The 27945-nt window shown below is 46.9% G+C and overlaps 1 protein-coding gene and 2 pseudogenes across 1 annotated transcript; 1 reads left to right on the top strand and 2 right to left on the bottom strand.

Annotated features, from left to right (window-relative positions):
* The first annotated feature begins 319 nt into the window (after positions 1–319).
* LOC123157105 (TBCC domain-containing protein 1) lies at positions 320–9972 on the top strand. Its single transcript, XM_044575350.1, has 9 exons — positions 320–886; positions 2507–2647; positions 3483–3887; positions 4065–4169; positions 5982–6122; positions 6551–6754; positions 7319–7405; positions 8455–8566; positions 9585–9972. The coding sequence occupies exons 1-9, from the start codon at positions 356–358 to the stop codon at positions 9626–9628; spliced, it is 1770 nt and encodes a 589-aa protein (XP_044431285.1). The 5' UTR covers positions 320–355; the 3' UTR covers positions 9629–9972.
* A 3949-nt stretch (positions 9973–13921) lies between these two features.
* Positions 13922–17283, bottom strand: LOC123159886 (uncharacterized; annotated as a pseudogene).
* Positions 17284–22410: 5127 nt separating this feature from the next.
* Positions 22411–26009, bottom strand: LOC123161529 (uncharacterized; annotated as a pseudogene).
* Positions 26010–27945: the final 1936 nt, after the last annotated feature.

Raw genomic sequence — 27945 nt, 5'->3', positions numbered from 1 at the left:
ACGTCACCTGCATTAATCGTGGCCGTTGAATAACAGACTCCTCTCGATTTTGACCGCACTCTGCACTCCCCCGGTTCGTGACATCACCAAGCAAATGCCCCATGACCCCCATGCTGCCCCTGGATTCCCGCCGACATGCTCCAGCTGACGATGACATGTGGACCCACGCCACGACCCCACCAGCCAGAGACACTGTCTTCCACGCCCAGCCCAGACCGTCGCACTCGAAGGAAAAAGGCGAGGAAAATTTTACGCGAGCGGCGAGCCCATCGTTCCTTTCACCGTCTCTCTCCACCTTTCCCTCCCTCCCAGATCTCCCCGCCCGCCTCTCCCTCGCTCCCCACCCCGCGCCGCAATGGCCGACGAGCCCCTCGACGCGTCGCCGGCGCCCGCGGCCCCCGCTGCGGCGTCGGACCCCGCCCCCTCCCCCGCGCCCGCCCCAGCCCCCGCACCCGCGCCCGCGGCGACCGCATCCCTGGTCCTCCGGCCGCGGCGGGAGTCGTTCGAGCACGGCCTCCTGCCGATCCCCAAGCTGGTCTTCCCGGAGGGCACGCTCACGCAAACCCTAGCGCAGCTCAGGGCGAAGCTCGCGGCGCCGGGGGCCGGGCGCGTGGGCGCCGCGGCGCTCGCGGAGGCGCTGCAGATCCCCGCCGACCAGGCCGCGCTCGCGCTCGGGACGCTCGCTGCGGTCCTCCCCGGCGAAGGCGACGGCCCCGCCGCGGACGGCGCGTGGGCGGCCGACCTCCGCGACGTGCTCCTCTTCCTCTACATCCAGTCCTACAAGCGCCTCGTGCCGCGCGCCCACAAGGACTCGCCGTCCGTCGCCGACGTCTGGCCCTCCACCTCCGCCTTCGACGGCTATCTCTCCGCGCTGTCCCCGATCCAGGTCAGGCCCCGATCAATCCCCCCCCTTCCCGGCCCGATTGCTTGTGGCATGATTGTTGCGTGTTTGGATTGGGGAGACCCCGACCAATTACTGTCTGGTACATGGATTTGGTTTCTGTTTGTATAGGGTTAAGAAATGACAACCTGCTGATATATCCATTACTGAAATGACGAGCATGAGAAACATTTGATTTTCCTTTGCTCCTCAGCGTTACTTTGTTAATCAGTAATGCACATGTAGCTCCATTTTTGTGCACTGTATGGTATTGGTGTATGGTAATGTACTCATACTTCTAGAAACCACTCTTTCTAGCTGCTGAGAGTTAGGGGCTAATGGGATGTTTGATGATTCAGTCAGTGATCAGGGTGGTTGTTAGTTACACTGAAGTGTGATATTCCTCGTGCATTGTGGGCCTTTTTCTGTGGTTGATTCACACCGTGTTTTGCAGTATTTGACTGGTAGTAACGTTGTACTTCAAAATACACCTTTCCCAGCTGCAACTTTACACCACCACGCATCTTTTATACTCCATGATCATATCTCTCTTCATAGAAGGCCATTTTGCCCATTGTTGAAATTTCCTGTCCAAATGCTGTTTTTCCCGTGAGCTAAGAAGCACCAACATGGGGATAGACCATGGGGATATGTGATATGGCATTTTCCAGAAACAGCCAACAAGTATGTATAAATAACTGCAAAATGTTGCATGTAATCAGGACAAAAAGATAATTTTAAGATTTCAGATCGAAGTACTACCCCATATCTTGCCTCCCTAGCCAGCAGCTAAAATACATCTCACCCAGTGTCTTAGATGGCATTTGTACCTAGCCAGCAATGACAACAGGGGCAGGTGGCGGCAAAGAGGAAAGCCCACAACGGCCAGCAACAGCTAACAAGAGCAATGCAGATGTGGATGTGAGATCCCGGCAGTGTCCTGGTCCTGGCTGTCGCCGTCTCTTCTCCAGGCGCATGGCATCGTTCACTTAGGGGAGGAATATGGGGAGGAGGAGACATTGTTGGCAATTACAGGGGAAGACATGGATGGCACTGGCCACCGGACATGGAGGATACGTTGCGTGTCGACGAGCAAGAAGATCCCGGTGACGGCGCAGTTGTGTCTCTCGCCTCTTCTTCAGGTGCAGGCTCTCGCACGACTGGGAGAGCCCGGAGGGTGGCTGCTAGAAGCAAATTTACTCTAGGTTTAAGCGCGTCATGTGTCCCAGCCGTGTCTTCCAAGTATCCTGACCGCCAGGGCATCACATTATTTTTAAATAGAAAAGGAGGGGATACTCAGGGATACACGTATCCGTACGTATCTCTGTATGGCCGTATCGGTGCTTCAGAGCCCGCGAGGGCCTTCAAAGTGCGCTGTTTACATCATGCTATCCTCCACTCCAAGTATGCAGTTATCATACGTTGTCCAGAACAAAATTTAAAGGCACTATTTTTCATGACAGTGAGTTATGCAAGCACGGGCTTGTGCTACTGTGCTCCTTTTCCACGATTACTACTCAGTTACAATTGCATTTTTCTCCTGTTGCCATTACATGCAAAGCACAACCTGCATTTCTTCTTTTGTTAGTTGTCAAGCAGATACTTACTATTTATCTCATATTGCAGCTTGTACGCAGTAATAGCCGTCGGTTTATGCCTTCGCAAGCAGATGAAGAAGCTCATCAGTTATCTTATTTACAAAAGCATATGGCCAATGTTTTAACTCTTTTGGCAGATTCTGTTGATGGAGAGGGTGATGAATCTATGGTTAGTATCAATTAATCTGTAACAAGTTTCCTTTAAGAAACTCAATATTTTGTGTGGCAAAGTTGATCACTTTTGTTCTTTGTCTATAACATTAATGTACTCTGATCAATTCCCCTACTCGAAGGTCATCATGTCAAGTTGTAACTTCAGATCTTAAACAGTGTGTGTAGTACATGTAGGGCACAATTTTGAATAAAACTGGTAGAATACCGGTAATACTTGGTTTCCTGACAAACATACTACATAATACTTGGTTTCCTGACAATAATACTGGTAACTGAATTGAAAAGAAGGCAAAACTACTTCGTGTAACCCCTGCCCAATGCTCATGGCACTGAAATCAATGAATTAATAATTAAGTAATTAACCCAAGCAGTGCAAGTGCATGCACGTCAAAGGCTAGAAGCCTCATCAAAAAAAAAAGGGAACTGCAAGGATCACAATTGTGTGGTGAAGACATTTAAGGATGAAAGTAGACAAGACATTCATATTCCTATGGGCAGTTGAGGATAAGGTAACTTGGGTTGGTCATTCTAGGAAGCACATATGATGGAATATTCTGTAGATTACTTTGCAAATGCAAGGCACTTTCAATGAATCGGATCTTAGATTGAAGGAAGAACAGAGCTAGTTCATCTTCTCTGCAGTACAAAAGATCTTGATATACACCATCCATGGTTGTGTATGATTGCAGAACAAAATTATCCACATTACTGTCATATAGGAGTAAATGAAATAATCTTGGCCACATTGCTGTGTGATACTCTTACTCTGAAAACTCCCTAGAGTAGAGTAGTATAGATACTAACTGTCATTTGTATTTCTCTATATGCAGGTACTGACAATGGAGACTTTTGAGCACCTTGGATTCTTGTTGCAGTTCTCCGAAGGAACTCCTTTAAGCCAAGCTGCTCCATTTTTTGCGAATTCTGATCCAGACATGCCTGCTGCTCCTGTTCCGGCTACTCAAGTTCATGACTGGATTCTGCAGAATATAGCTTCTTCCTTGGAATATACTGCAGAAAAAGCTATAACCAAGGAAAACAATCAACGGAGTGTATCTGATCCTGATGTGGCAATGGCTGATGCTGTCACAAATACAAGAATCCAGAGCAGCTCATCAACTGGTGCTTCTGTGCAAAACAATCCTGGATACTACCGAAATACATCTTTTGTGGAGGGTATCTCCAAAACTTCTGTTGTCAAACACGGGTCTGATATTAAAGGGCATTCAATAAAGGTACCCATGTATTAGTTTTTAGTAATGTAAATTGATATCAAGGTTTACTGAAGTGATTTGCTGTGTGATTCATATCTCGGTTGAAGTTCAAGTAACATAAAGTGTATTTAAGTAAGGGAATTCCGAAGCTGAGTTTTGCAACCCTTCCTACAATGAAATTAATTGTTTTTTTTGTAGGTTTTGAACTGCCATGATTCTGTTATCTACATCCTAGCCCCTCTCAAATATGCTACGGTGTATGGATGTTCTGACACAACTGTTGTTCTTGGTGCTATTGGCAAGGTATGTATGCGATGTAATTTTACTATCCATATTTCTATTTGAATGCATCAGGCAACATAATGTTATTCATAAGACTATTGTTCTTATATTCCAATGCATAGTTTTTAAGTTCTGCTTTATCCTATATTATGCACATAGAAATTGGTATCTTCAATTACATAGTTTCAAGCCCACGGTTAAAAAAAGTGCTAGGCATTAATTGTGTGTTTAGCCACCGCCTTGCGCTTTTCTAACCAAAGTGCACTCTTATGCGCAAATGTGCACATTAAGCGCTAGGCTTTTTTTTCTGCTATCTCCTAGGGCCTATGCTCGCTTAAGCGCCCGCCTAGCACTAGTAGAAAAGGGGGCATCAGTCCCGGTTCGTAAGGGCCTTTAGTCCCGGTTCTTGAACCGGGACTAAAGGGTCGTTACTAATGCCTCCCCCCTTTAGTCCCGGTTCAAACTGGAACCGGGACTAAAGGTCGTGGCCACGTGGAGCTCCACCTTTAGTCCCGGTTGGTAACACTAACCGGGACTAAAGGAAATTTTATGATTTTTCTTTTTTGAATTTTTTTTTTGAATTTTTTTATTTTCAAATTTCTGAATTATTTTAACCTCTAATCTCTAATCACCACCCCTCATCACTGCTCAATTTATCCTCTAATCTCTAATCACCCCTCATCATTCCTAATCATCTAACTTCCCGAACGGTCACCCATCCTCCCACTCCCCCAGCCTGAGCATGCTTAACTTCCGGGTTCTATTCTCCCTCGTTTCCAAGTCTGCACTTGTTGTTTTCCTGACAATAGTAAGATGTCAATCCTATTAACCCTTAGGAATTTTGCATTAAGTGACACATTTCACTGTTTGAGTTTGAAACTATTGTTTTAAAAAACAATAATTATTTAGTAACACTAATTTTTCTTGAATAATTTGTTTGACCATTGTTTGACCACTGTTTGACCATAGTTTGACCAGATTTGACCAAAATTCAAAATAACTGAAATAATTATTTAGTAACACTAATATTCTAGAATAATTAGTTATACCATTGTTTGACCACACAGTTTGAAATTTTTTCGATTTTTTCCACTCTAGATCTTAAAAGCCCCGTAACTTTTTTTCTATTAGGTTTTTGAGGATTTTAAAAATGTTTAACGGGGTTCCCCCGATTAAATTTGGATGTAACTTTTCGAGTAGATGATTTTTCATATAAAAAACTTTTTCATCCGAGTTAGTATGCAAAAGTTATGCCCATTTTACTAAATTCTAGAGAGATTTTGCAAATAAAGTCGAAATTCACATTTGCAAATTTTCCCTACAACTAGACCACATATCACATGGAAAACTTATTTTCTTCTATTTTTTTGACATTTTCATCATTTTCTTTTATTTTTTTGAAAATTGAAAAGGCGATCCGGGGGGGGGGGGTAGAGTTTGAAAATGGGACCTTTAGTACCGGTTCGTGCCATGAACCGGTACTAATGCCTCAAACCCCATTAGTACCGGTTCGTGGCACGAACCGGGACTAAAGGTCTAACCTTTTAGTCCCGGTTGGTGCCACGAACCGGTACTAATGGGCATCACACCCTTTAGTCCCGGTTCGTGGCACCAACCGGGACTAAAAGGTCCAGACGAACCGGGACAAATGGCCCACGTGGCCCGGCCGGCCCCCTGGGCTCACGAACCGGGACTAATGCCCCCATTAGTCCCGGTTCTGGATTGAACCGGGACTAATGGGCTAAACCGGCCTGGACCAAAGCCCTCTTTTCTACTAGTGTAGGCGTGCCTTTTTAAACTATGTTCAAGCCTAATATTGTTTCATGCTGTCAGGTGGTAAAAGTTGAGCATTGTGAACGTGTGCAAATAGTTGTGGCTTCTAAAAGAATTTGTATTGCCAATTGTCGAGAATGTATCTTCTACTTGGGAGTAAATCACCAACCACTTATCGTGGGGGACAACCATAAATTACAAGTGAGTATATGTTTATCCAATTATTTTTTTCATCTGCTGAAGTGTACACTACCGCATATCCTTGTTATAAAAGACAAAAAAACTGTATGAACCGTGGGATTCAATTATTATTTTCATCTGATGAAGTGTACACTACCGCATATCCTTGTTATAAAAGACAAAAAACTGTATGAACAGTGGGATCAAATTTTGGAAGCATTTAGATATATACGAGGCACAATATGTCATGTTTTCCCCATCCCTGCACATTTGGAGATCAAAGAGGCATCCTTTGGAGCACTCGTGAAGTTTTAAAGTCAATCCTACCAAATGTAGAAGACTAGCATTTATCCTGCTAAACTATAACAGCAAAAGTTGATAATGGGCCTGTATTATTTGATATTTACTGCACATTTCAACAACAATTTTCTTACCTCTTGTTTTAACAGGTTGCTCCATTTAATACTTGTTATCCACAACTTGGGGAGCATTTGGCACAAGTTGGTGTGGACCCTAACGTCAACAAGTGGGATCAACCTTTTGTGCTGGGAGTTGTTGATCCACACGATTCATTATCTCATCCTGCAGGGGTTTCTGATGTCCAAGCCGAGTCTGCCACTTGTCTAGATCCTGATCTATTCACAGACTTCATGGTATGGAAATATGTTATTTACCTAGATTATTGCAGCTTAAATAAAGATACACTAATGAATTCCATGAAAATCTTTGGTTGTTCTGCGGAGCAGATCTCAGTTCTCAATCTATTGGTGTATGTCAACTTGTTGTATCTGATGCGTCCACATTAACCTTATTATTTCCTTGTCCGTGGCAGTTGTAGTACTCCCTCCGTCCCAAAATTCTTGTCTTAGATTTGTCTAGATACGGATGTATCAAGTCATGTTTTAGTATTAGATACATCCGTATCTAGACAATTCTAAGACAAGAATTTTGAGACGGAGGCAGTAATAACTGAGACGTCATTTTGACATATTTCTCAGTTGTAAGTAGTTGTCACTTGGCAACAGTGAATAACCTGATGCTGAAACTTGATATATTATTGAAGATTCACAATGTTATTTTTTCCATGGTTTCTGACCAGCCAAATATTATTTTTATTGGTTGTGCTGTAGTAATGTAGAATTCATCATGCAATACATTTTACACTGTTAATCTTCTCTGTAATTTTTTTTGACTGATTGGCTAATATCTTTCTGCAGATTCCTAGTTGGTTTGAGGCAGAAGGTCCTACCAAATACAATCCATTTACGTTACCTGAAGTTTACTGGGCATCACAGAGGAAAAAGGTACATCAATCCAAATTCATTTTGCATCATTTACTCGTTAGTCATTACAAACTAGGACAGTTATCTTGGACATACTTGCACACAATTGTGGGATTCGATTAAAGCAGGCACATACTGTTTATTAGATTACAGTATTTATATAGTGGAACGTGGTGCTTGAGTATGTCTGGAGCAGGAAGGATCCGAAGTTGTTGTAGGAATTAGTCTAGATTACCCTGAACTTTTGGGGCTCGGTCACTTAACCCCCTGAACTAAATAACCAGATATTTAGAAGCTCCACAATTGGAGGAAGATTATGTGGATTGGTTCTGCCATTAAAAATACCACAACCAGCCCTTCCACTTGTCAGCTCTCTCCTAACAACTGGCCACAGCTGGAAAATTATTCACTCCAATTCTCTCAACTCTCCCCAACTCACCGCTCTTGCTAGTGGCCAGAGGCAGAAGTCCCCAATTGAACCCTTAACTCTTAGAAAAGTTCGCTTTTCAACTCTAAACTCTAAAATCGTTTTGGATTGCACAATTAACATTTTCATTTGAAAATATCTATTTAGTAAAGTTTACGTCACCTGCACCACTTTACGCTATAAGTAAACCAGGCTAGGGGGTTATTTTCTCTGGTTTGGAGCTGTAGGGGCTAGAATACCCTGTTTTTCAGATTATGGGGTTAAGGCTGTAGCATTGATATTAAGGGAGTAACTTGGACTTATTTCTTGAATGTAAATATGTAATATTAATTTAGTAAGGGTATATATATGTCAAAACCGTTGCAGTTTCCTCAACCACCATTGTTATTTGAATTATTGCTGATTCAGATAAGCACAATGAGCTGAAAGCTTGAAACGAATACGTATTTCCTGGTAGGGTTATTAGGTGCTGGCTTGGACTTGGTGAGTCCAATGTTGTTGGGAACAGTGTGATTAGTTCACTCTCTTGTTATTGTCTGCTGCTCATTATGTAATGACATACTGATATGTTAATGAGTGTACTTCACATATTCTGATATCTTATATATTTCTAAAATTTGGCTTCCTTGCTGCACTTCTTCAGAATGCTTCCCTGGAAGACATTCAAAAGAATATACGAGAGCTGGAGCTTGATGATAACCGGAAAAAAGAATTGGCATGTGCCCTTCATGCTCAATTCAAGGACTGGCTATATGGTAATTTATTCCTTTATTGATATTACTGTTATGATAGATTAATGCGCATATTTGGTTTCTTTCGTACTTGTCTCCTACCAGCTTTTGACTCGACGCCCTCTCTTTTCCTTGAGTCCATGATACTGTAATTGGCTATCTCATGGCAATCCGTGTTTTTTCGTGCAATATCCGTTCTAGTTAGTTAGTGGTCATTGAAAAATGATCTTACATTGTGCATTATGGTGGTTAATTATGACTTCAAGCAACGATCTGGCACTGCCTTTTCTGGAGTTATTACCATTGATTTCTACTCCCTCCGTTTTTATTTACTTCGCATATTAGCTTTGTCTCGGGTCAAACATTCTAAATTTTGACCAAGTTCATACAAAAAACAATTAACATCCACGATACCAAGTCAATACCATTAGAATCATCATTCAATATATTTTCATACCATATATATTTTTTGTTGTGAAAGTTTAGATTGTTATCGATAAATTTGGTCAAACTTTATAAAGTTTGACTTAGGTCAAAGCTAATATGCGGAGTAAATAAAAATGGAGGGAGTACATATGTGTTTGGAACTGCACATATGTGTTTGTAACTTTTTAGAGAACAACTGATGCTCTACTGCTAAAATAAAACAAGTTAAAAAAATGGTTCTAAATCCCTGTTTAGGATTCAGGATTAGTGAAGTTCGTAATTTGGGAGACTTGGACAGGACTAATGCACTTTTGATGCTTGCCATGGTTATTCCTGGTTGCTTTGTTCTTCATTCCTGAAGTGATATTTACAATATTTAATACAGTGATGAGAATGTGCTTCTTGGTTCTTTCTTTGATTTGAGTCATAAATTGGTAAACTTAACCAAATGAATTTGTATTTGTTACCGAAATAGCAAAATCAACTATATGACTACCTGGTCCTTATATCTTCAGTTTCCACCATCAGACTTCTCTTCACTGCAAAAATCGTTTCCTTTGCTCTTGAAATGAACTGTTGGGAGTTAACAATTAGGTGTTTTAAATCTTGTGTCCAGCTTCAGGAAATATCCGCCAGCTTTACTGTTTGCAAGGCGAATAAGCATATATGATCTTCATCCGTAAGTGCTTAGGCACACCTGTGAAGATTGTGCATCCTTTGCCCGGTCCCCTTCCATAGTCCAGTCCTGTCCATCCGACCGCATCATCCACGCTGACTTCTCGTCGACTGAGCTGATTCAACCATGTAGTGTTTGTCAATGTAAAAGAAATAATGTACTGCCCATCTTGTCTATTAATTTTGATCGGCTTCCCCTTGTGTTGGTTGTGGTTGGTGCAAGGATCCAAATGGGGGTTTGGTAGTTTCATATTTATATCCTTTGTAACATATACGACCATGAAAGCGGTTACTCGATTCTTTAGTGGAAATAAACATTTTTTTGCTCATCAGTTTGGCCCATTTCTGTTTATACTGTAAATGCACTCTTCAAGATTGGTGTATTGAGTAAGCGGTATGCAAACGTGTTCGCTTTGTATGTTTTGCACTATGTTTGCCCTGGAGATTTGCCTAAGACTTCTAAAATTGTTAATCACACCAGGCTACATGTTCACGAGTTATATGTTAATTTATAGAGCGCTATCAAATGCACCCTCTGTTCCATGTAGGACGATTTGGCAGTTCAAAATCACGTCTTTTTTTTTTCGAAACGGAGGCATAAGATTTGCCTCATCTATTAAATAAGGAGAGAATAGAGTTTAGAGAATTACAACACACCCACACTTTCGGCATGACAATTACTCGCCCAGAAAAAAATTCCCTAATTTCTTTGCGCCCGCGGCCATCCAAAGCTTGGCCTCGTCGACGATGGCGGTGAGTAGGACGGTCGGTGGTGCACTTTTGTGGCGGAACACACGAGCATTTCTTTCATTTCAGATGGTCCAAGAGACGAGCATGGTGAGGGAGGCCATAGCTTGCCGGTTAGGGTTGTGGTTGTCGGTTCTCTTGTCCCACCACTGGTAGACGGAGTCGTCCATGAGCCAATCGGAAGTATCCATGTGCGCAAGACCTAGTTTCTCAATAAGAGACTTCCATAGCCGAATCGTGTAGCGGCACTTGAAGAAAATGTGGGCTCCTGATTCTTGCTCCCTATTGCAGAGCTTGCAAAGGCCACAATTTGGCCAACCTCGACGCTCCAAGCGATCGGCGGTCCAAATCCTATCTTGCAACGCCAACCAAGCAAAAAACTTAACCTTTGGAGGTGCCCATGCCTTCCAAACCATGCGATCCAAGGGGGAAAGAGTCATGCCTAGGAATTGAGCCTTGTATGCGGTGGCCGCCGTGTAGATCCCATCGTTCGCATGCTTCCAAACGATGAGGTCTTCGGTTTGCTCATGAAGGTGGACGTCATTAAGGAGCATCCAAAGAGTGAAGAACTCCCTAATGTGGGCGATGGAGACATCCGTGTCCGTGTTCAGATTGATCTTGAAGATCCAAGCGTTCCCCATGAGGGCCTCACGGACCTTCCAATTCTTCCTTCTCGAGGCCGCAAACAAGAGTGGCGCGATATCCTTGGGTTTGCGACCAAGAAGCCACGGGGAGCCCCAAAAAGGCGTTTTGGCGCCATCCCCTACAGTGATAGTCGTAGAGGCATAGAAAAACTCGAGGTCCTCCTCCGTGCACGGGTTTCCAAGGCCAACCCATAATCTTCGGGGCTCCGTCCATTCATACCATAGCCATCGGAGCCGCAAAGCACGTGCAAACTTGTTGGTGTCGAGCACCCCTAGGCCACCATATTCTTTTGGTCTACAAACCACCTTCCAGTTGACCTTGCATTTGGCTCCCGTTGTCTTGTCCGAGCCGGACCAAAGGAAAGCTCTCTCAATTTTGTTAAGGCTATGGAGAGAGCTCTGAGGCACGATGAGGGGCGTGATGGAGAATACTGCTTGGGAGGTAATGACCGACCTAACAAGTGTCGTACGACCGATCGTAGTGATGTTTTGGCCCTCCCAAGTGACCAATTTGCCGGCCGCTTTGTCCTCAAGGTATTGGAAATCCACCTTCTTCAGTTGCCAAACAGATAGTGGTAGTCCTAGGTATTTGACCGGAAAAGAGGCACGTGCCGCCGGCATGCTCTGAAGAATTTGCTCAAGGTCAAGGTGATTGCAGCGAATAGGCACAACCGAGCTTTTTTGGAAGTTGGAACAAAGGCCTGTGACGTCCCCAAAGCCTCTGAGGATAGAGGCAAGATTGTCAATGTCCCGCTTGATGGGGGCCACAAAGACCGCCGCATCATCCGCATAGAGGGAGGTGCGCACCATGGCACCCCGACCATGGATCTTATGTAGGAGCCCTTTTCGCATCGTCAAGTCTAGGATCTTATGCAAGGGGTCAATTGCCAAGACGAAGAGGAGTGGAGAGATGGGGTCCCCCTGCCTGAATCCGCGGCCATGCTTGATAGGAGGGCCGGGTAGCCCGTTTAGCATTATCCGAGATGAAGAAGAGGATAGAAGCGCAGCAATCCAAGCTCGAAATTTTGGAGGGAAGCCCAACCGTTGGAGCAGCTCAAGAATGTATCCCCACTTGACTGAGTCGAAAGCCTTTTTTATATCAAGCTTGAAAAGGAGTGCGGGGTTCTTGCATTTGTGTAGACGCCGGGCAAAGTTCCGAACATACATGAAGTTGTCGTGGATACTTCTCCTTTTAATGAAAGCACTCTGGGCGTTGGACACGAGGTCATCCATGTGGGGCGCAAGGCGTAGCGATAGAACCTTGGCAATGATTTTAGCGATGGCATGTATGAGGCTAATGGGCCTATAATCAGAGATGCCTTCCGCGCCGTCCTTCTTAGGCAGCAGAACAACATTGGCAGAGTTTAGCCATTGCAGGTTGGAGGTGTGTAAGCAATCGAAGCGTTGAATGACCCCCATGATCGTATGCTTGATGATTCCCCAACACTTCTTGAAGAAGATCCCCGTGAAACCATCAGGTCCCGGCGCCTTGTTACTAGGCATTTCTTTTATAGCCTCCCAAACCTCCTCCTCGGTGATGTCGGCGCCGAGGTCTTGCAAGGCATGTGCCTCAATGCCCAGTTCCTCCCAATTGAAATCCTTATTGCTCGTACTTCCCCGGCCCATGACCTCGGAGAAGTGATCATGGATGATCTTCTCTTTTTCCTTGTGGTCGGTCACCCAGCCATGAGCATGCTTTAGCCGGTGAATATGGTTTTTTCTCCTATGGGCATTGATGCGACGGTGGAAGAATTTGGTGTTGGCATCACCCTCCCTCAGATTTGCTAGTCTAGCACATTGGCTCTTCCTAGCCCGCTCAAGGACCGCCAAACTAACCACTCTTCGCTTAAGTCTAGCACGCAGATCCCTCTCCTCAGGTGAGAGGGCTCGTTCCTCTTGCGCCAAGTCCAACTGAAGGATCACCAAGAGGGCCGCATGGAGTTGGATCTTGGCCTTGGAGAAAAACTTCTTGCTCCATTCAGTGAGCCGGGTCGCGGTTTTCTTAAGCCTGTGATGAAGAATTTGGAAAGGCTCTGTGTGGTTTACACGCTCATTCCACGCCTTTAGGACGACGTCGTAGAATCCAGGCAAAGATACCCAAATTTTTCAAATTTGAAGGACCGTGGACGTCTAGGTCCCTTGTCATCGGCAAGCAGGAGATGGCAATGGTCGGAGAGGAAAGATGAAAGGGCATGCAACACATGCGTGTTGAAAGTTGTGTCCCACTCGGCGTTGCAAAAGAAAGAGTCAAGCTTGCAAAGGGTGGGGTTTTCCCGCTCATTGCTCCAAGTAAAGCGTCTATTTTGGAGATGAATTTCTTTGAGCTCACAAGATTGAAGGGTTGCACGGAAACGGTTTATCCTGCTCTGGTTTACATTTCTCTTGTTCTTGTCTCGTGCTCGGTATATTTGATTAAAATCCCCAAGGGCCAACCAAGCAACACCCGGCAAAGGCTTGTGGGCGACAATCTCGGTAAAGAAAGAATCTTTACTGGCATGGTCAGTGGGACCGTAGACAGATGTTATCTTGAAGCATACATCTGACGCCCGAATGCGAACCTTGCCGGAGAGGCAAAAGGCCGACGAAGAAATGTCGGAGACCTCGACAACGTTGTCATCCCATAGTAATAAGATCCCACCCCTAGTTCCCGTCGCCGGTCGCTGCGCAAAACTTTTCAGCCGGTTGCCACCAAGGAAGGCAGCCACATATTTGTCCACGCTATCTAGCTTCGTCTCTTGTAAACACACGATTTGGCACGAGGAGTCTGCAATCGTAGCACTGACGGTTGCCCTCCGGGTTGGGCAGTTTAGACCCCGTACGTTCCAACTCAGGGTGTTTATAGGTTGTGGAGTCATGGAGCACACGAACATACACCTTGACCAGTCCAGGAGGGAGGACAACAACGAACAGACATCAGACTAACAACAGTACTGAACTGGGCTACAAACCCCATTGGGGCACATGAGTACTGGACGTAGCTTAACACATGGACGTAGCCTAACACATGGCCGAGCCATGCGGCATTAGACTTACACATAGATGGAACTAAGGCAGCCAACAGGCTGACACACATTACAGTGCAGGGGAGAGCTAACATAATCAACTAAAACAGCCCTGAACGACGAACCGGACGAGCAAGTCGCCGCCTACTGTGCTTCCAGGCTCGGCTGAGCCGCACTAGCATCCTGGGACATCTCCAAAGCTCCCTCACCACCGTGATCAATCAGAGCATCCTTGACATCGTTGACAGCCTTGTCGTCAAGGTGAAAAAAATTCCTCATGGCCATAATCAGCTCAGGAGCAAGTTGCTCTTTGAACTTGGCAGTGAAATCAGCAAGTGTAGCCTCTGTTACGTCTTCATCATCTCTGACTATCCCAAAGGACCGGCAAACTAGCTTTTCCGCCGCCTTGGCTGCTGGGAGCACCATATGGGTGCGCTTGATTTTTTGCAGGGAGAGCCCCCCCTTGTTGGAGATCTTGACGCCGGCAATGGTCTTCCGGCGAGCCGTAGGAGGCCTGGGAGGGGGGGGACTCGGGCGGAGCAAGGATGCCCATCTGGCGCTCCTCAAAAATAGGCGCCAGAACATCTTCAGGGCAAGCTAAGGCATGGCTTCGCACGGGGGAGGGCGTGCGCTGCAGAGGGCCGTCGCAGCACAGGGGCGGTGTAGGCGATGTCTGGAAACCCGGCGGCCTGGAGGGCGACCGCAGGGGCAGCACGAGAGACGCGGGCGCACAAAGCTCCAGCAAGGCTTGGCTGGGCGCGTGGCTCGCCAGGGGGGAAGTCGAGGGCACAACGCGCTTGGATATCAGGCATGGTGGCAGGACGGTTGTCGGAGACAACGGAGGGGACATCGGGGGGGTCCGCTCCTCTTGAGAGCGGCGCCTGGAGGAGCGTGGAGAGGTCTGGCGCGTCGGACTGCGCCCCCAAGCGTCAACGCCGGCAGGGTCGTTGACGACCGCCAGCTCCAGGGCACGAACAGGCTTGGCACTGCCAGAGCCAGAGCCCCTAAGCACCAAGCCAGGGCACACAGGGGGGGGGGGGGCGGCCACAACAGCCTGGCTGTTGTCAGCGCGTCGACGGCCGCCGGAGCGGTCTCGTGTGCGGTCCTGGCCTCCCGCCGGGTGCCGATCCCGGGCGCTTCGGGAGAGAGAGCGCCGCACCCTGGCTCCCCAGCTCTCCCGTGCACGCTCACCACCACGACCACGCCTGCCGTCACGGTCATCCTCATCATCCCGCCTATCATCGCGGCGCTCCGTGCGCCCCTGAGCAGGCCGACGCTCTCTTGGAGTGTAGGTGCCATCGACCATCTTCCTGTACCAGGTAAACTCGTTGACTTCCGGGGCTGCGGGTTGTCGTCGTCGTCTGCAGCCTTGGAGTGGTCCTCATGTAGGTCGAGGTGGATGATGACGCGGTGACGGAGGCCACGGCGCCCGCGACGGCGATGACCACGAGCCGGCAGGGTCAGCCATTTGACCTTGGGAATGGCATTGGGGTTGGAGGTCCATGCCCAGAGCGCCATGTCCCTCGTGTCCTCCTTGCGAAGCGATCGCGGCTCGATGTAGTCGAGGGAGCAGCCGCGGCCGATGAGAAAGGTGGCGATGTAGTGGTTCCAGCCGTGCAGTGGAACACCTTCTAGACAGAGGCGGACGTGGTGGAGCTGGTCTTCGTTGTCAGCATGGGCCTCAAGTCGCCATTCACGCACATAGATGCGATGACCAGAGCCGCGGAGATCACCACGAGACACCGCGTCAGCGCAGTGGTGCTGATGCAAGAAGCGCACGAAGAACTGCTCGGGGTAGTGCTTGACGACCTCAACGTCGGCCGGCCTTGCACCCAGGGCCGTTGCGAGCTCGGCGGCCACCTGATGGCAGGGGACGTCCTGCCTGGCACCCTCCAGCCAGGCCACTGCACAGTTGGAGGAGAGGATGGCCGCCTCCGCTTGCATCTCGGGCGTTGCCGGGACCACGACGAAGTCCTCCTCCGGCCTCAGCGCAGCGTCGCCCATACGCAGCATCACGGCAGGAGCAGCACCGGAACGAGGCATAGGGCGCTGAAGAGAGGTCTCCCAGCCACGGCCTAGGCGCGGGGGTGCTTGGAGGGCAGCAGGAGCCGCAGCAGGACGAGGAAGAGGCGGTGGAGGGACGGCGAGGTTGTCGAGTTCACTCAGAGGCTTCCACTTATTGTGGCAGCCGCGCGACTTGTGCCCATTTTGTAGGCAGCGGGAGCAGCGGATCGGGTCACGGCAAACCGCAGCTCGGTGCCCGCGGAAGAGGCACCGACAACAGCGCCCCAGAAGCCAGCGAGGGATGGGTGCCGGCTTGAATGTTGCAGCGGCCAAAGCCGGGCGGCGCGGGCTTTTACGAGACACGACGAGGTGCCAGTCGCCGGTCACCTCCGTCTCGCGCCCCGCGTCCGGCATTGAAGACGCGCTAGGAGCAGGAAGGGACGAGGAAGCCAGCTGCTCAGCATCGCCATAGTTAATGCCAGCGCCTGCCTGCCCATGAATGCGCGGAGATGCAGCGCCCGTCCGCCCTTGAATGCGCGGAGATGTAGCGCCATGTCCCGACCCAGCCAGGGCCTGACCCAAGCGCATCGCGACAGCCCGCGAGATGGGCATGAACTCCTCGGAGGCCAGGGCGACAGATCCGTCGTGCCCCGCCAGAGGTGGATCTGGATCCGGCGTAGCAGAGAGCAGAGGCCCTCCCTGCAGCGCAGAAAGGCCAGAGGCGCCACCAGGACCGCGAGCAGGGGGAGGCGGGAGGGGCATGAACCAGGCGGCCGACGCGAGGTCGGGGCAGGGCGCGGCCGCCGCCGGGAGCGCAAGCGCAGGCGCGGGGCGGAGGAGCGTGGACGCGCTCATTTCTCTCGGTACTGTAAGATGCCGGTTTTAAAAAAAATCACGTCTTACATTTAGGAACAAAGTCATCCTTTATTAGACCAAAGTTGACATCAAGATAAGCTGGAGGAATAGAGGGTAGACTGAGCCCTGATTTCTAACAATATTCCAGCATGTCATGCTTGTCAATGTAAAATGAATAATTTAATGCCCATTTTTGCCTATTAATTTTGGCTTCACCTTTTGTTGGGTGGTGCAGTATGGTGGCTAATTATGACTTCAAGCAACTATCTGGCACTGTCTTTTATGGAGTTATCACTATTGATTTCGTATGTATGTCTTTGAAACAATTCATAATGTAGTCATCTTTATTTTTCCATTAATATTCAACTGACCCAAACCACTTTTTAAAAACACTGATGCTCTCACTGATAAAAAAATGGTTCAGGATCCCTGTTAGGATTCATGATTAGTCAAGCGCGTAATTTTACAGGACTAATATTTGATGCTTGCCATGGTTCTTGATTGCTTTGTTCGTCATTACTGAATTGATATTGATAATATTTAATACAGTGATGAGAATGTGGTTCGTTTTCAGTTTCCACTGCAAAAATTCTTTCATTTGCTCTTCAAATAGACTATTGGAGTTGACAATTAGAGATGTGTTAAATCTTGTGTCCAGCTTCAGGAAACATCCGTTAGCTTTACTGTTTACAAGGCGAATAAGCATATACGATCTTCATCCGTAAGTGCTTCGGCGCACCTGTGAAGATTGTGCATCCTTTGCCCGGTCCCCTTCCATAGCCCAGTCCCGTCCATCCGACCGCATTGTCCACGCTGACTTCTCTCGATCGACCGAGCTGATCTTTTTTTTTTTCGAGATCTTTTTTTTTTTCGAGAGTACGCCAATGGCGTACCTTAGCCGTATAGAAAAGAGAAAAATATGTACAAGAGATTGTATGGTAGATCGTCACAAACCGACGATTCCACCCAACCACTCCCCTACCCTAGACGGACTACTCACAAAAACGTTGGACTCCTACCACTCCCGCTAACTTCCAGAGATGTATCTCCTGGAAGATTAGATTCACCGTCACGAACTCATCGCAAATAGTACCGGATTGAAACACCCCATTCCTTTGCTTCCATAACGTCCGGCAGATCAACATGACAAACGCATCGAAGCCCTTCTTGTCCGCGGAACTCACCTGCTTGCGCGCATTCATCCACCATTGTTGCAGCAAATCGTGATGCACAGGGCTCGGGTTGGTATCGATGCCAACTTTGGCAAAGCATTGATACCATACCCGTCGCGCGAAGGCACACTGAATCATGAGGTGATCTACATTGTCCTCCTCCTGGTCGCAGAGCACGTGGAGGCCGTGTCATGCAAACCATGCCTTAGTCTCCGGTCCGACGTCCAGATGCGGTTTTGGATAGCTAGCCACATGAAAATCTTATAGGCCAGGGGGGGCTCCGTTTTTCCAAATGGCGGCTGCAGGTGCAAAACTGATACCACCGGAGCAGAGCATCCGATAAGCCGACGCCGCAGAATAGCTACCAGACTCATGCCATGCCCAGATCGCCTTGTCTCCACTGCCAGGAGAAATATCGACGTGCACAAGTGCGTCCCAAAGATGTATAAACTGCATCAGCTCCTCTGTCGATAGATTCTCCGGCAAGTCCTTGAGCCACGCATGCTGGTGTAGCCCCTCGCTGACTAGCCGTGAATTGACTGTCCTCGTCTTGACCTTAGCTACCAGGCCAGGGGCCATCTCAGCGATCGTGTAACCTTGCACCCATCTGTCCTTCCAAAATAGAATTCTCGTGCCGTCTCCGATCTCCCACTTCACCAGGCTATTGAATGTGTGCTGGACCTGTTTATCAGTTGTGAGATTCAATCCTTGCCATGGCCTGCTATCGTACAGCCTGCGTAGCCATTCCCATCTCAACCGAAGGGCAAGACTGTGTTTACTGAGGTCCAAAATGCCCAGACCACCCAGCTGTTTAGGGTGACACACTCTCCGCCAAGATACCACACACTTCCCGCCACTGACGGCATCAGAACCAGCCCAAAAGAACGCACGACAACCCTGATCCACTTTCTCGATCGCCCACTTCGGCGCCTCCGCCACAATTAGGTGATGCGTGGGACGCGCCCTCATCACTTGTTGCACAAGAATCAGCCTCCCCGGACGTGTAACCAGGCCTCTTTGCCATCCTGGCAAGATTTTGAGCGCTCCATCCACCATGCATTGCCATTCAGAACGAGTCAATTGTTTGATCCCAAGCTGTAGACCCAGATATTTACACGGGAAGTGATCAATCGTCCACGGTAGCGCGCTTCTGACCACCTCCTCGTCCTGCTTCTCGCCCCGGATCAGAATTGCTGAAGACTTGGAAAAATTAACATGCAATCCCGAGGCGTTTCCAAAGATCGCGAGTACTTCCTTGACAAAAGAAATAATGTACTGCCCATTTTTGTCTATTAATTTTGATCGGCTTCCCCTTGTGTTGGTTGTGTTGGTGCAAAGGATTCAAATGGGGGTTTGGTAGTTTCATATTTTTATCCTTTGTAACATATAGGACCATGAAAGCGGTTACTCGATTCTTTAGTGGAAATAAACAGTTTTTTTGCTCATCAGTTTGGCTCATTTCTATTTATACTGTAAATGCACTCTTCAAGATTGGTGTATGGAGTAAGCTGTAGGCAGACGTGTTTGCTTTGTATGTTTTGCACTCTGGGGATTTGCCAAGACTCTAAAATTGTTAATCACAACAGGCTACGTGTTCACGAGTTATATGCTAATTTATAGATTATCAATACTTTTGACATCTAAGAAGTGCTATCAATACACCATCTGTTCCAAAATGTAAGATGTACTGCCAAAACATCTTACATTTAGGAACAGAGGGTGTACTTTATTAGACCAAAGTTGACATCAAGATCTTCATGAATTAAAATATCCATGTGTCATCCTCTCCTGTCAGAATGATGTCTCCGATTTGCATAGGTTGTACTATGTCCTATTTATATGGCCTTACTAGCGCTTAACAACCTTCATCGTTATTTGTAATGCGTGCATGGGTTGACCCACATAACAATAGCTTTCATGTGTGACGCTGCCGAAGTAGGAAAGTAGGCACACGACCAAAATCTCTTTTCATTAAGAGAGATGAGATTGATGGAAACGGCAAATTGATGAGATTAGCAAATGCCATGTGTATATAGATGCCAAAGTGGGAAAGGGAAACACCGGGAATTCACGACGCGTTTGGTTGGCGATTCTTTCGCTGTCTTCCAATTACACTGGCTCGTGATTACGTTACCGGTGTTTGTTTCGGCCGGGCCGGTTTCAGATCCCCTATAATCGGTATTTGTTTAGGTCGGGCCAGTTTCAGATCCCCTGTAATCGGAAACAGCTCTTCGCAAAACCAAAAACGACCCATACGCACTTATATGGGAAAACACTGCTCCTCCGGTTTCAGATCCCCTGATTATTTTTCACCACGAGCACGCTGCAACGGCCAGCAGCACCCTAGATCTTCCTTCGCGTCCATGGAAAACACGGCCGGTGATCTCCCTCTTGCTGTGACCAGCAGAGCGGCAGATCTTCCTTCACCTCCATGGCAACACGGCCGGCGATCTCCCTCTGCTGTGAGCAGCAGCTTCGCGATCTTGCGTCGCTGCGCCATAGGCAGCTGCGCAGGTTTTCTTTCGGTCATGAAGTGAAGCATGCAAGCTTTGCAAAAAGGCCGGGCCCTTGTTCATGCCTACAAAGTTTGCATACGGCTAACCACGCTTCTGTAACAACTCATCCTTGATCACCGAGTACCCTATCATCGTGTTACTCTAGAAAACAACAAGTTAAAAAAAAACTCAATGACATTCCAGGGGCGTGGTGGCCGCTAAGGACGGCGTCTCAAAAGTGACGGGAAGTCCAATCACCTCTTATATATGTTGAGAGTGATGGCCGATTGTTACAACACAGAATCGAACAAATCAATATACTAAATTTTCATCTATGTTTTATCCCACCATCGTTTTTTTCTCTTGTTGTTCGTTGTTCTTCGTGAGAGATGCGAATCCCGAGGCTCTAGGGGCGAGCGGATCGACCTAGGCAACCCATAGCCACCGCACTCCCTGACGGGTCCCTCCTGGGCGTGTGGGGTTGGGTCTGCAAAAGCACCCGCCAACTGTCTTGCGTATCGCGCTGTCGGTCGGGTCTCCTTCGACATGAGCTGCGGTGCATCACCCCCCGCATCGAGGGTACACGTGACGTGTTCGTGTGTCAACACTTCTACTACATGCTATAGCAATGATCACAGTGCTAAAAGCTAATCAAGTTGACAATGTTTACTACAAATTAACTTTTGCCTAGTAGCTGCAACATTTTTTCATGTCTAACTTTTCTAGTGAAGAAACTTTGACCAACACAATTACTATGATTAAATTGCAACACATTGAACAGTGTCAGTGCCTTCTTTATATTTTCACCACACATACATCATTACCAACATGTACATATTGGAGATTTTTTTTCAGGTTTTGGTTGTGTTAGGAGCAATTCACGACACATACAGCTTACCCCCCCCCCCCCCCCCCACACACACATTTATTTTGTTGCAATTCTTAAACTGAAATTGGAGTAGCAATTCACACATAGTTTCCACTTTACAGAAGCACAAACATTTAATGCAATTCGTACTTCATGCTTCATGAAATTCAGGAAATCATGAACACAACACAGCCATTTTTTGCTTCATGCTTCATGAGAACAAGCTGGATAGCTAGGGTTCTGATTGCAACTTACCCAAGCATGCGAGGGGCTAGCTCGGGAGCCTTCAACAGAGAAGACAAGAGGATTGCGGAGCTCCCTTGCAGCCCCAGACCGTGGAATCAGCTCATCGGCAAGAATCGGGGGCGATTTGGCCTGCCTGCTGCTGGATGGAGCACCGGAGCTTCGATCCATGGCGGCCGACAACATAGACCGCACTATGTGGTGAGCTGCCATCGCGTGGGATGGTGTGCACCGACAATGTTGCGTCGGCGGCGGCGATGGTAGAGGCGGTGTACGTGAGAGGGCAGTGTCGCCATGGATCTCCTCCTCGCCCTGGCCTCGGGCGGGTGCAGGGATTTTGTTTCCAACTTCAACGGTTGCAGCAACACGGGGGAGGCAACGGACTAACATCCTTGCTGACACATGGCTCGAATACGACGGTTGCACGTACTTAAATCCGACGGTTGTTTAGGAGAGTGTTAAGTGGTGGTTTAGCAGGCGGATGACGCCTAACAGCTGCCATATAAAATTGGAAATGCAATACTGAATACCATCAACGAAACCAATGCACGTCAGCGAAAGGGCCGTACAAGGGAAATCCAGAACATATCAGAAGATTCTAACATTCTATTATGCTTGAGTTGATAAATGATGCCAAGTAGTATATGCTTCCACGTTCAAATATATACAAGTACAACTATAACAAATATTCATTTTCCACAACATATTCGAATAGATGATACACTACCTCACGCCTCACATAGATCATATTAAACTAATACATTATGTTCCCCTAAAAAAACCTAATACATAATATTCCATCATACAAAGAAGAAACATATCAGAAGATTCTACCCTTCCATTCTTTCAACTTCCTAGCCACATTGGAGATTGGGTTCATTTCTGCAAACTTTGAATCCATATTGGGATAAAAATAAATGAAATCTTGTGTCATTGTGGCCATTACATCAGAATGAGAATGACAGGAACTGGTAAGAAGTTCATTCCCAGTGCCATGTTTACCATGAGCCATAAGTTTGAAATCCTCGTAGCACCCACAGTATGTTTCATCACATGGATGCACAATCTTCGCCCCATTAAACTTGCAAGAGAAACATCGAGCTTGCATGAAAATAAACAAAAACAATTGGATTATTAAGTACTTTTATGATATCTCTTACAACCATGTTAGAACATCACTGTACATTATCAGTGTTTTTATAATCTGGAAGTTAATTATTATCATCATATACTCCCTCCATTATGAAATACAGTATATGACATTTAAGCAGTTCAAATTGAACTGCTTAAACGTCATATATTTCGTAACGGAGGGAGTACGTCTTAAGAAACATTCTTATCATATAACTATAAAAAGCAGTAAACATCTCTGATGTACAGATCATGACAATAACTATTTGTAGAGAGAAACAGAAAAGAAAATGTAGTTCTATTTGGCCAGGTTTTCTAAAGCTCTATTATCTCTTTATTAATAATGCAGCATCCATGTTAAACCATGTCATCTTTGAAATAAACAGCCATCAGATTGAGTTAATTATAAATCCAAAGCCTTGGGTTATACTCCCTCCGTCCCAAAATAAGTGACTCAAAAGTGAGTCAACTTTGTACCGTCCCAAAATAAGTGACTCAAAAGTGAGTCAACTTCGGTACAAAGTTGACTCACTTTTGAGTCACTTCTTTTGGGACGGAGGGAGTATAAGAGACATCTTCTGTAAACATATGGAAGTTAAACGAACAATAATATGTCAACGCCGATGATACATAGGCAACTGCCTTTTCTTCAAACCGTCATCAGTGTTCTCTCACATATACCAATTTCTTCCCCTGGGAACTAAGAACCGGAGAGCAAAATAGTGTTAAGGTCTGAACTACGAGATGGTCAGCGCTGACGCTGGTGCACATGCATGGCAAGTGCGTCCATCTGCTGGCAACTCACATGGGAGATGCTCATCTGCTAAGTTTTACACTCTCATCATGCACAAGGGGGGCTTAACTAATCATGGCTGCATCCGTCCATCGCTGCAAGTGAGAGTCCACTGACAACATGGTTGCACTGCCAGATATTTCTTTTGCCCACGTATATTGGCTAATCGACTGTGATAAATTTCCCGTTTGAGTTTTCAGAAAAACAAAATTTAATTCATTGCACAAGCCACCAAATACCAGTGCGTACATGATAAGAGAGAGCTGAGAGCATTACCATTATCTATAGAAGAATCCGATACAGGGGTGCACCAGGATGGTCTCTCCTGCATCTCTTTGATACTATTGCTACATTGAGCAAAGAACAGTTCTGGAGCTGCGACAGCAGAATTTGGCGCTGTTGCCAAAAAGTTGATATGGAAGTATTCAAATTGGAATTTCTTCTTAACGAGAGCAACGCTTGGTCCATCTGGTACCCTAGGATTCACGTCACAAATGATATGAAGTTTATAGTGCACCTATATGTAACACAGCAGAAGAGGGCATCCGATAAGGCGATAAGTGAAAAAAGGACTTGAGCAGATGGAAGTAAACTGGTGCACATTATTAGAATTAGAATTCAAAAGCAAGAAAACAAAAAACAGAAACCAATGCACCAACCACTTTTCGCTGAGAGTAGTCGCTCAATACCGCCTTGACCTTTCTGACAAAGAAGTTTTGGTCGCGCCTAAACTTTTTCCGAAACTCTGAAATGAAAATTTTCTGGTTCTTGCTCAAGACCTGTGAGCTTGAGGTCACCTGGTTCGGTTGCTGAGCCTGCTCCTGGGACTTGGTAGCTGGAGATTTATGTGGCAGAGCCATGGTGAGGCATTCGACTCCGTCGTTGGTAAGTGTGCCCTGTAATAGTGCTAACAACTTGGCAGACTCCATGTTCAATGAAGACGTAGCAAATTTGACCAGCTCATCAGGGTCATCGTGCCATGAAACAACCGCCGCTTGCATATAGGCGTCCTGGTAATTGCCAGGCACATGATGACCATGCTTCTTTACCTCACGGATGGCCTTGTGTACATCCGCACCGCTCCTGAACAAATACCAGATGGCGTCGTGCTCTGTGAGTTCAGGGGCACAGGTGCGAAGGAAGGTAACAAGGCCGTAAAGGGAGCAGCACTCGATGCGTGCAAGCATGCGTGTGCATATCATGTCCACCTTAAATTGCAGCTCGAACTTGTGGGGCGTGGGGAACATAGAGCCGTACCAGATGGTGTTGAGGATGATGTTGGAGACAGGATCCCTGGGGCCATAGCAGTATCCACCCCTCAGGAGGCTGCAGTGGTGATGCCTGCGCAGGCCGTCCCGGGGCAGCTTGGCAAGTGCCTCTAGGTAGTGCCCATGGATCTTGCCGAGGAGCAAAAGCTTCAGAGCCAGCGTGTATCTGAATGTCAACTGAGGACCGAGACTCTTCTTATGTGCCCTACTCCCCTCTGTGGATTCTGATGTCTGTCGGCTTCTCTTTCTCTTTTTATTGTTGTCCTTCTCATTAACACGAAGATGATCCAGTGATACGTTGATGAGATCCATGCCCGTAGGGCCTTGCCTGAGCAGCTCGGCGAGGCTCTCGAGGGTTGCAGGCGAGAGAGGGCCTTGTCCAGTCAAAAGCATGGAGACATCGCGAGAGGCCATAGTCAGCGACGCTTTCACCAGGACATCTGGTTCAGGATGCCTTGCAGACACAGCAGCACATTCCAGAGCGACCTTGTTGGTAGAGGAGGTAATACTGAACACATTGCGCCTCTTGTGCTCGATGAGGCGCACAGCGGTGAGAAGATCGGCCCTGGCCAGGAGCAGGTAGCTCATGGCTTCCCTGCTGATGAGGTAGCGGTAGTGGGAGGTGAGGAAGCTGACAAGACCGTCCAGCGACCGCCGCGCGAGGGTCATGCCATGGGCATTTTGCCGGGAAAGCGGTACTCTGAAGACAGAGTTGTCGTTCGTGTCGGTGATGATCTTAGAGGATCCACTCCGACGACGGCGCCTCCTCCTCCTGGTCGGATCCAGGCGTCGGTGAAGGGGTGTAGGCGATGGTGTTGGCGATGATGTTGGAGACTGGGTCGAGGAAGCCGATGGGCATGCCGGCCTTGAGGAGGCGCGGGACCAGTGAGGGAATCGCCGCTATCGGCAGCAGATCGAGCGCCTCCCTGTAGAAACCATGGATGTAACCAAGCAGATCGCTTATATCCTGCTTCTCATCGGTTAAGACGGAAAGACAACGGTCGCCGATGCGACGGTCACGCTTGCCATGCATGTCGACTTGCTTTCCTCGCCGGCGGAAGTGCCTTGTTCGTGCGGTTTCTTGTGGGCGTGGGTGAGGGGATTGTGGAAGGAGGAAGGCAGCCGGTAATGTTGCGGGGAAGACGACCTAGGGCATCCACGTATCGCAGACGTCCACTCTAGCATAGTTGATGATCTTTTTCAATTTGGCGAACCTTTTTTTATACCAAACTTTTTTTTGGATTTGATGAACTTTTTTAAAATTCAATGAATTAATTTTTTTTAAATTTGATGAATTTTTTTCAACGTCATGAACTTATTTGACGTTTGTGAATTTTTTTTCAAATCCGCGGAATTTTTATTTTATTTTATTTTTTCAAAGGTCAATGGTTGACTGGTCAACATGATTAAGTGATCATGGGAAGCTAGTTGATCACTCGCCTTCTTCTTGGGACTACTAGGCATCAGACTACCGATGTCTTGCATTTTATCAGATTAGTCTATAGCCATTGGATTAGATAAATAGGAGACGTCCGATTGTGTAGCCCACACAGAGTTATTTGGCTTCCTGAACTAATTACGTGCTTCCTCATAATTGCTTCCGTGAAGCATGTCTAGTATTCCGTGAACCAAGGGGAAATACCATAACTGATGCATGAAAAGGGGCATATAGATAGCACGCTTGTTGCTAGCCCCTTGCATCCGTATCGGTAATCCCTTCATCCTGATGCATCCAAACTACCTGCTCTCTGCTTCGATTAATGCTTCGAAACCACAAATATGACACATCTGATTTGCTTCCAGCGCAGCAAAATTACTGCCACAATATTCCTGTCTTATGAACAGAGATATTTTGTTTCCAAAGGAACGTGCCACTTTTTTCATGGAATAAAGCAACGAAATATTTTTTTACATCAACTATAGAACAGCTTCATATGGTATAAAAAATTGTTCAGAGCAAATAAAAATGTGTTTTCACTTTCACAATTATATGTGCTTCAAACAGAATATGAGGTGTTCCCAAAGAAATATAATTTTGCTTCTAACGAATGGAGGATATGCTTCCATGGCGAATGTGAAGCACTACACCATGTACCGCGGCGGCACAAAATACACAAGCCTGGTGGGACATATTCCCTTTGCGTCGGCACACTAGTTGTCGTGCCGCTCAAAAGTTGGGCATGATTACAGTGCCATCAAATCAGATTAGCGGGGTATGTATACAAAGATTAATCATAATGCCGTCTTACAGATGTGGTATTTTTTTCCTGAAAAAAATGTTGCAACGCTTCCAACAGTGTAATGCTTCTCATGTATGTCATACTAGCAAATTACCTATGTTTCTGACTTTTTTGCTACATTCTTCCTATTTGTAGAATACCATTCTTGGTTTCATGGCACTATATATTGCCACTGCCATTCAACTAGGCTTCCAACAATATTGTTGCATGCTTCCTGTCTATTATACTAATGTTTCTTCCCCAAACGATATACACTTCACTTAGTAATCGTGTACGCTTTCATTAGTTCTGCTGCTTGCTTCATATGTAGCTTGTTAGAGTTTTGAATTCGTAGTATGCTACATCATCAACAAATTATATTTTCAACAGATGTTACATGCTTCATGGCTCCAAAAGAATTGCTTCTTTTCCGCAAAAGAACCGATCAACGATGGTGCAGCATGAGGCGTGCGTGGCGTCGAGTTGAGGAGGTTGTTGTGGACAGGGCAGGAGTCATCTGGTCTAAAATAATCAAAGAAACAAAAATCATGGTTCAGCACTCTTTGAAGCAAAGTGTCCCGGTAATAAACACATGTACGAGAGACTAAGGAAGCATGTAGGATGGTATTGGACAGATCCTGAAAATAAGAAGCATACTCACGTACGAGACCTATCAATTAGCAGCGGCATGGGGTGAAGTTGTCGCCTCATTCAGGGCATCCCCTGATGTCATCTGGCCGCACATCACACACAACCCATGCGAGCACCAAGCACAACCCATCAGACTGGTCACACAAGGATGCACCAAGGTTGGTGGAGGATGGAAGAGGGCGCTGCTAGTGGATCATCAAGTGGCCACCT

This window comes from Triticum aestivum, chromosome 7B (genome assembly GCF_018294505.1).
Source record: "Triticum aestivum cultivar Chinese Spring chromosome 7B, IWGSC CS RefSeq v2.1, whole genome shotgun sequence".
In the NCBI taxonomy this organism is placed as follows: Eukaryota; Viridiplantae; Streptophyta; class Magnoliopsida; order Poales; family Poaceae; genus Triticum; species Triticum aestivum.
This window is presented reverse-complemented; position numbering and strand designations above follow the sequence as displayed.

Excerpts from the sequence above, each read along its gene's own strand:
- LOC123157105 (XM_044575350.1), top strand. The coding sequence starts at position 356 with ATGGCCGACGAGCCCCTCGACGCGTCGCCGGCGCCCGCGGCCCCCGCT. Across the intron at positions 2,648-3,482 it reads GAGAGGGTGATGAATCTATG|GTACTGACAATGGAGACTTT; the intron begins GTTAGTATCAAT and ends CTCTATATGCAG. Across the intron at positions 3,888-4,064 it reads TTAAAGGGCATTCAATAAAG|GTTTTGAACTGCCATGATTC; the intron begins GTACCCATGTAT and ends TTTTTTTTGTAG.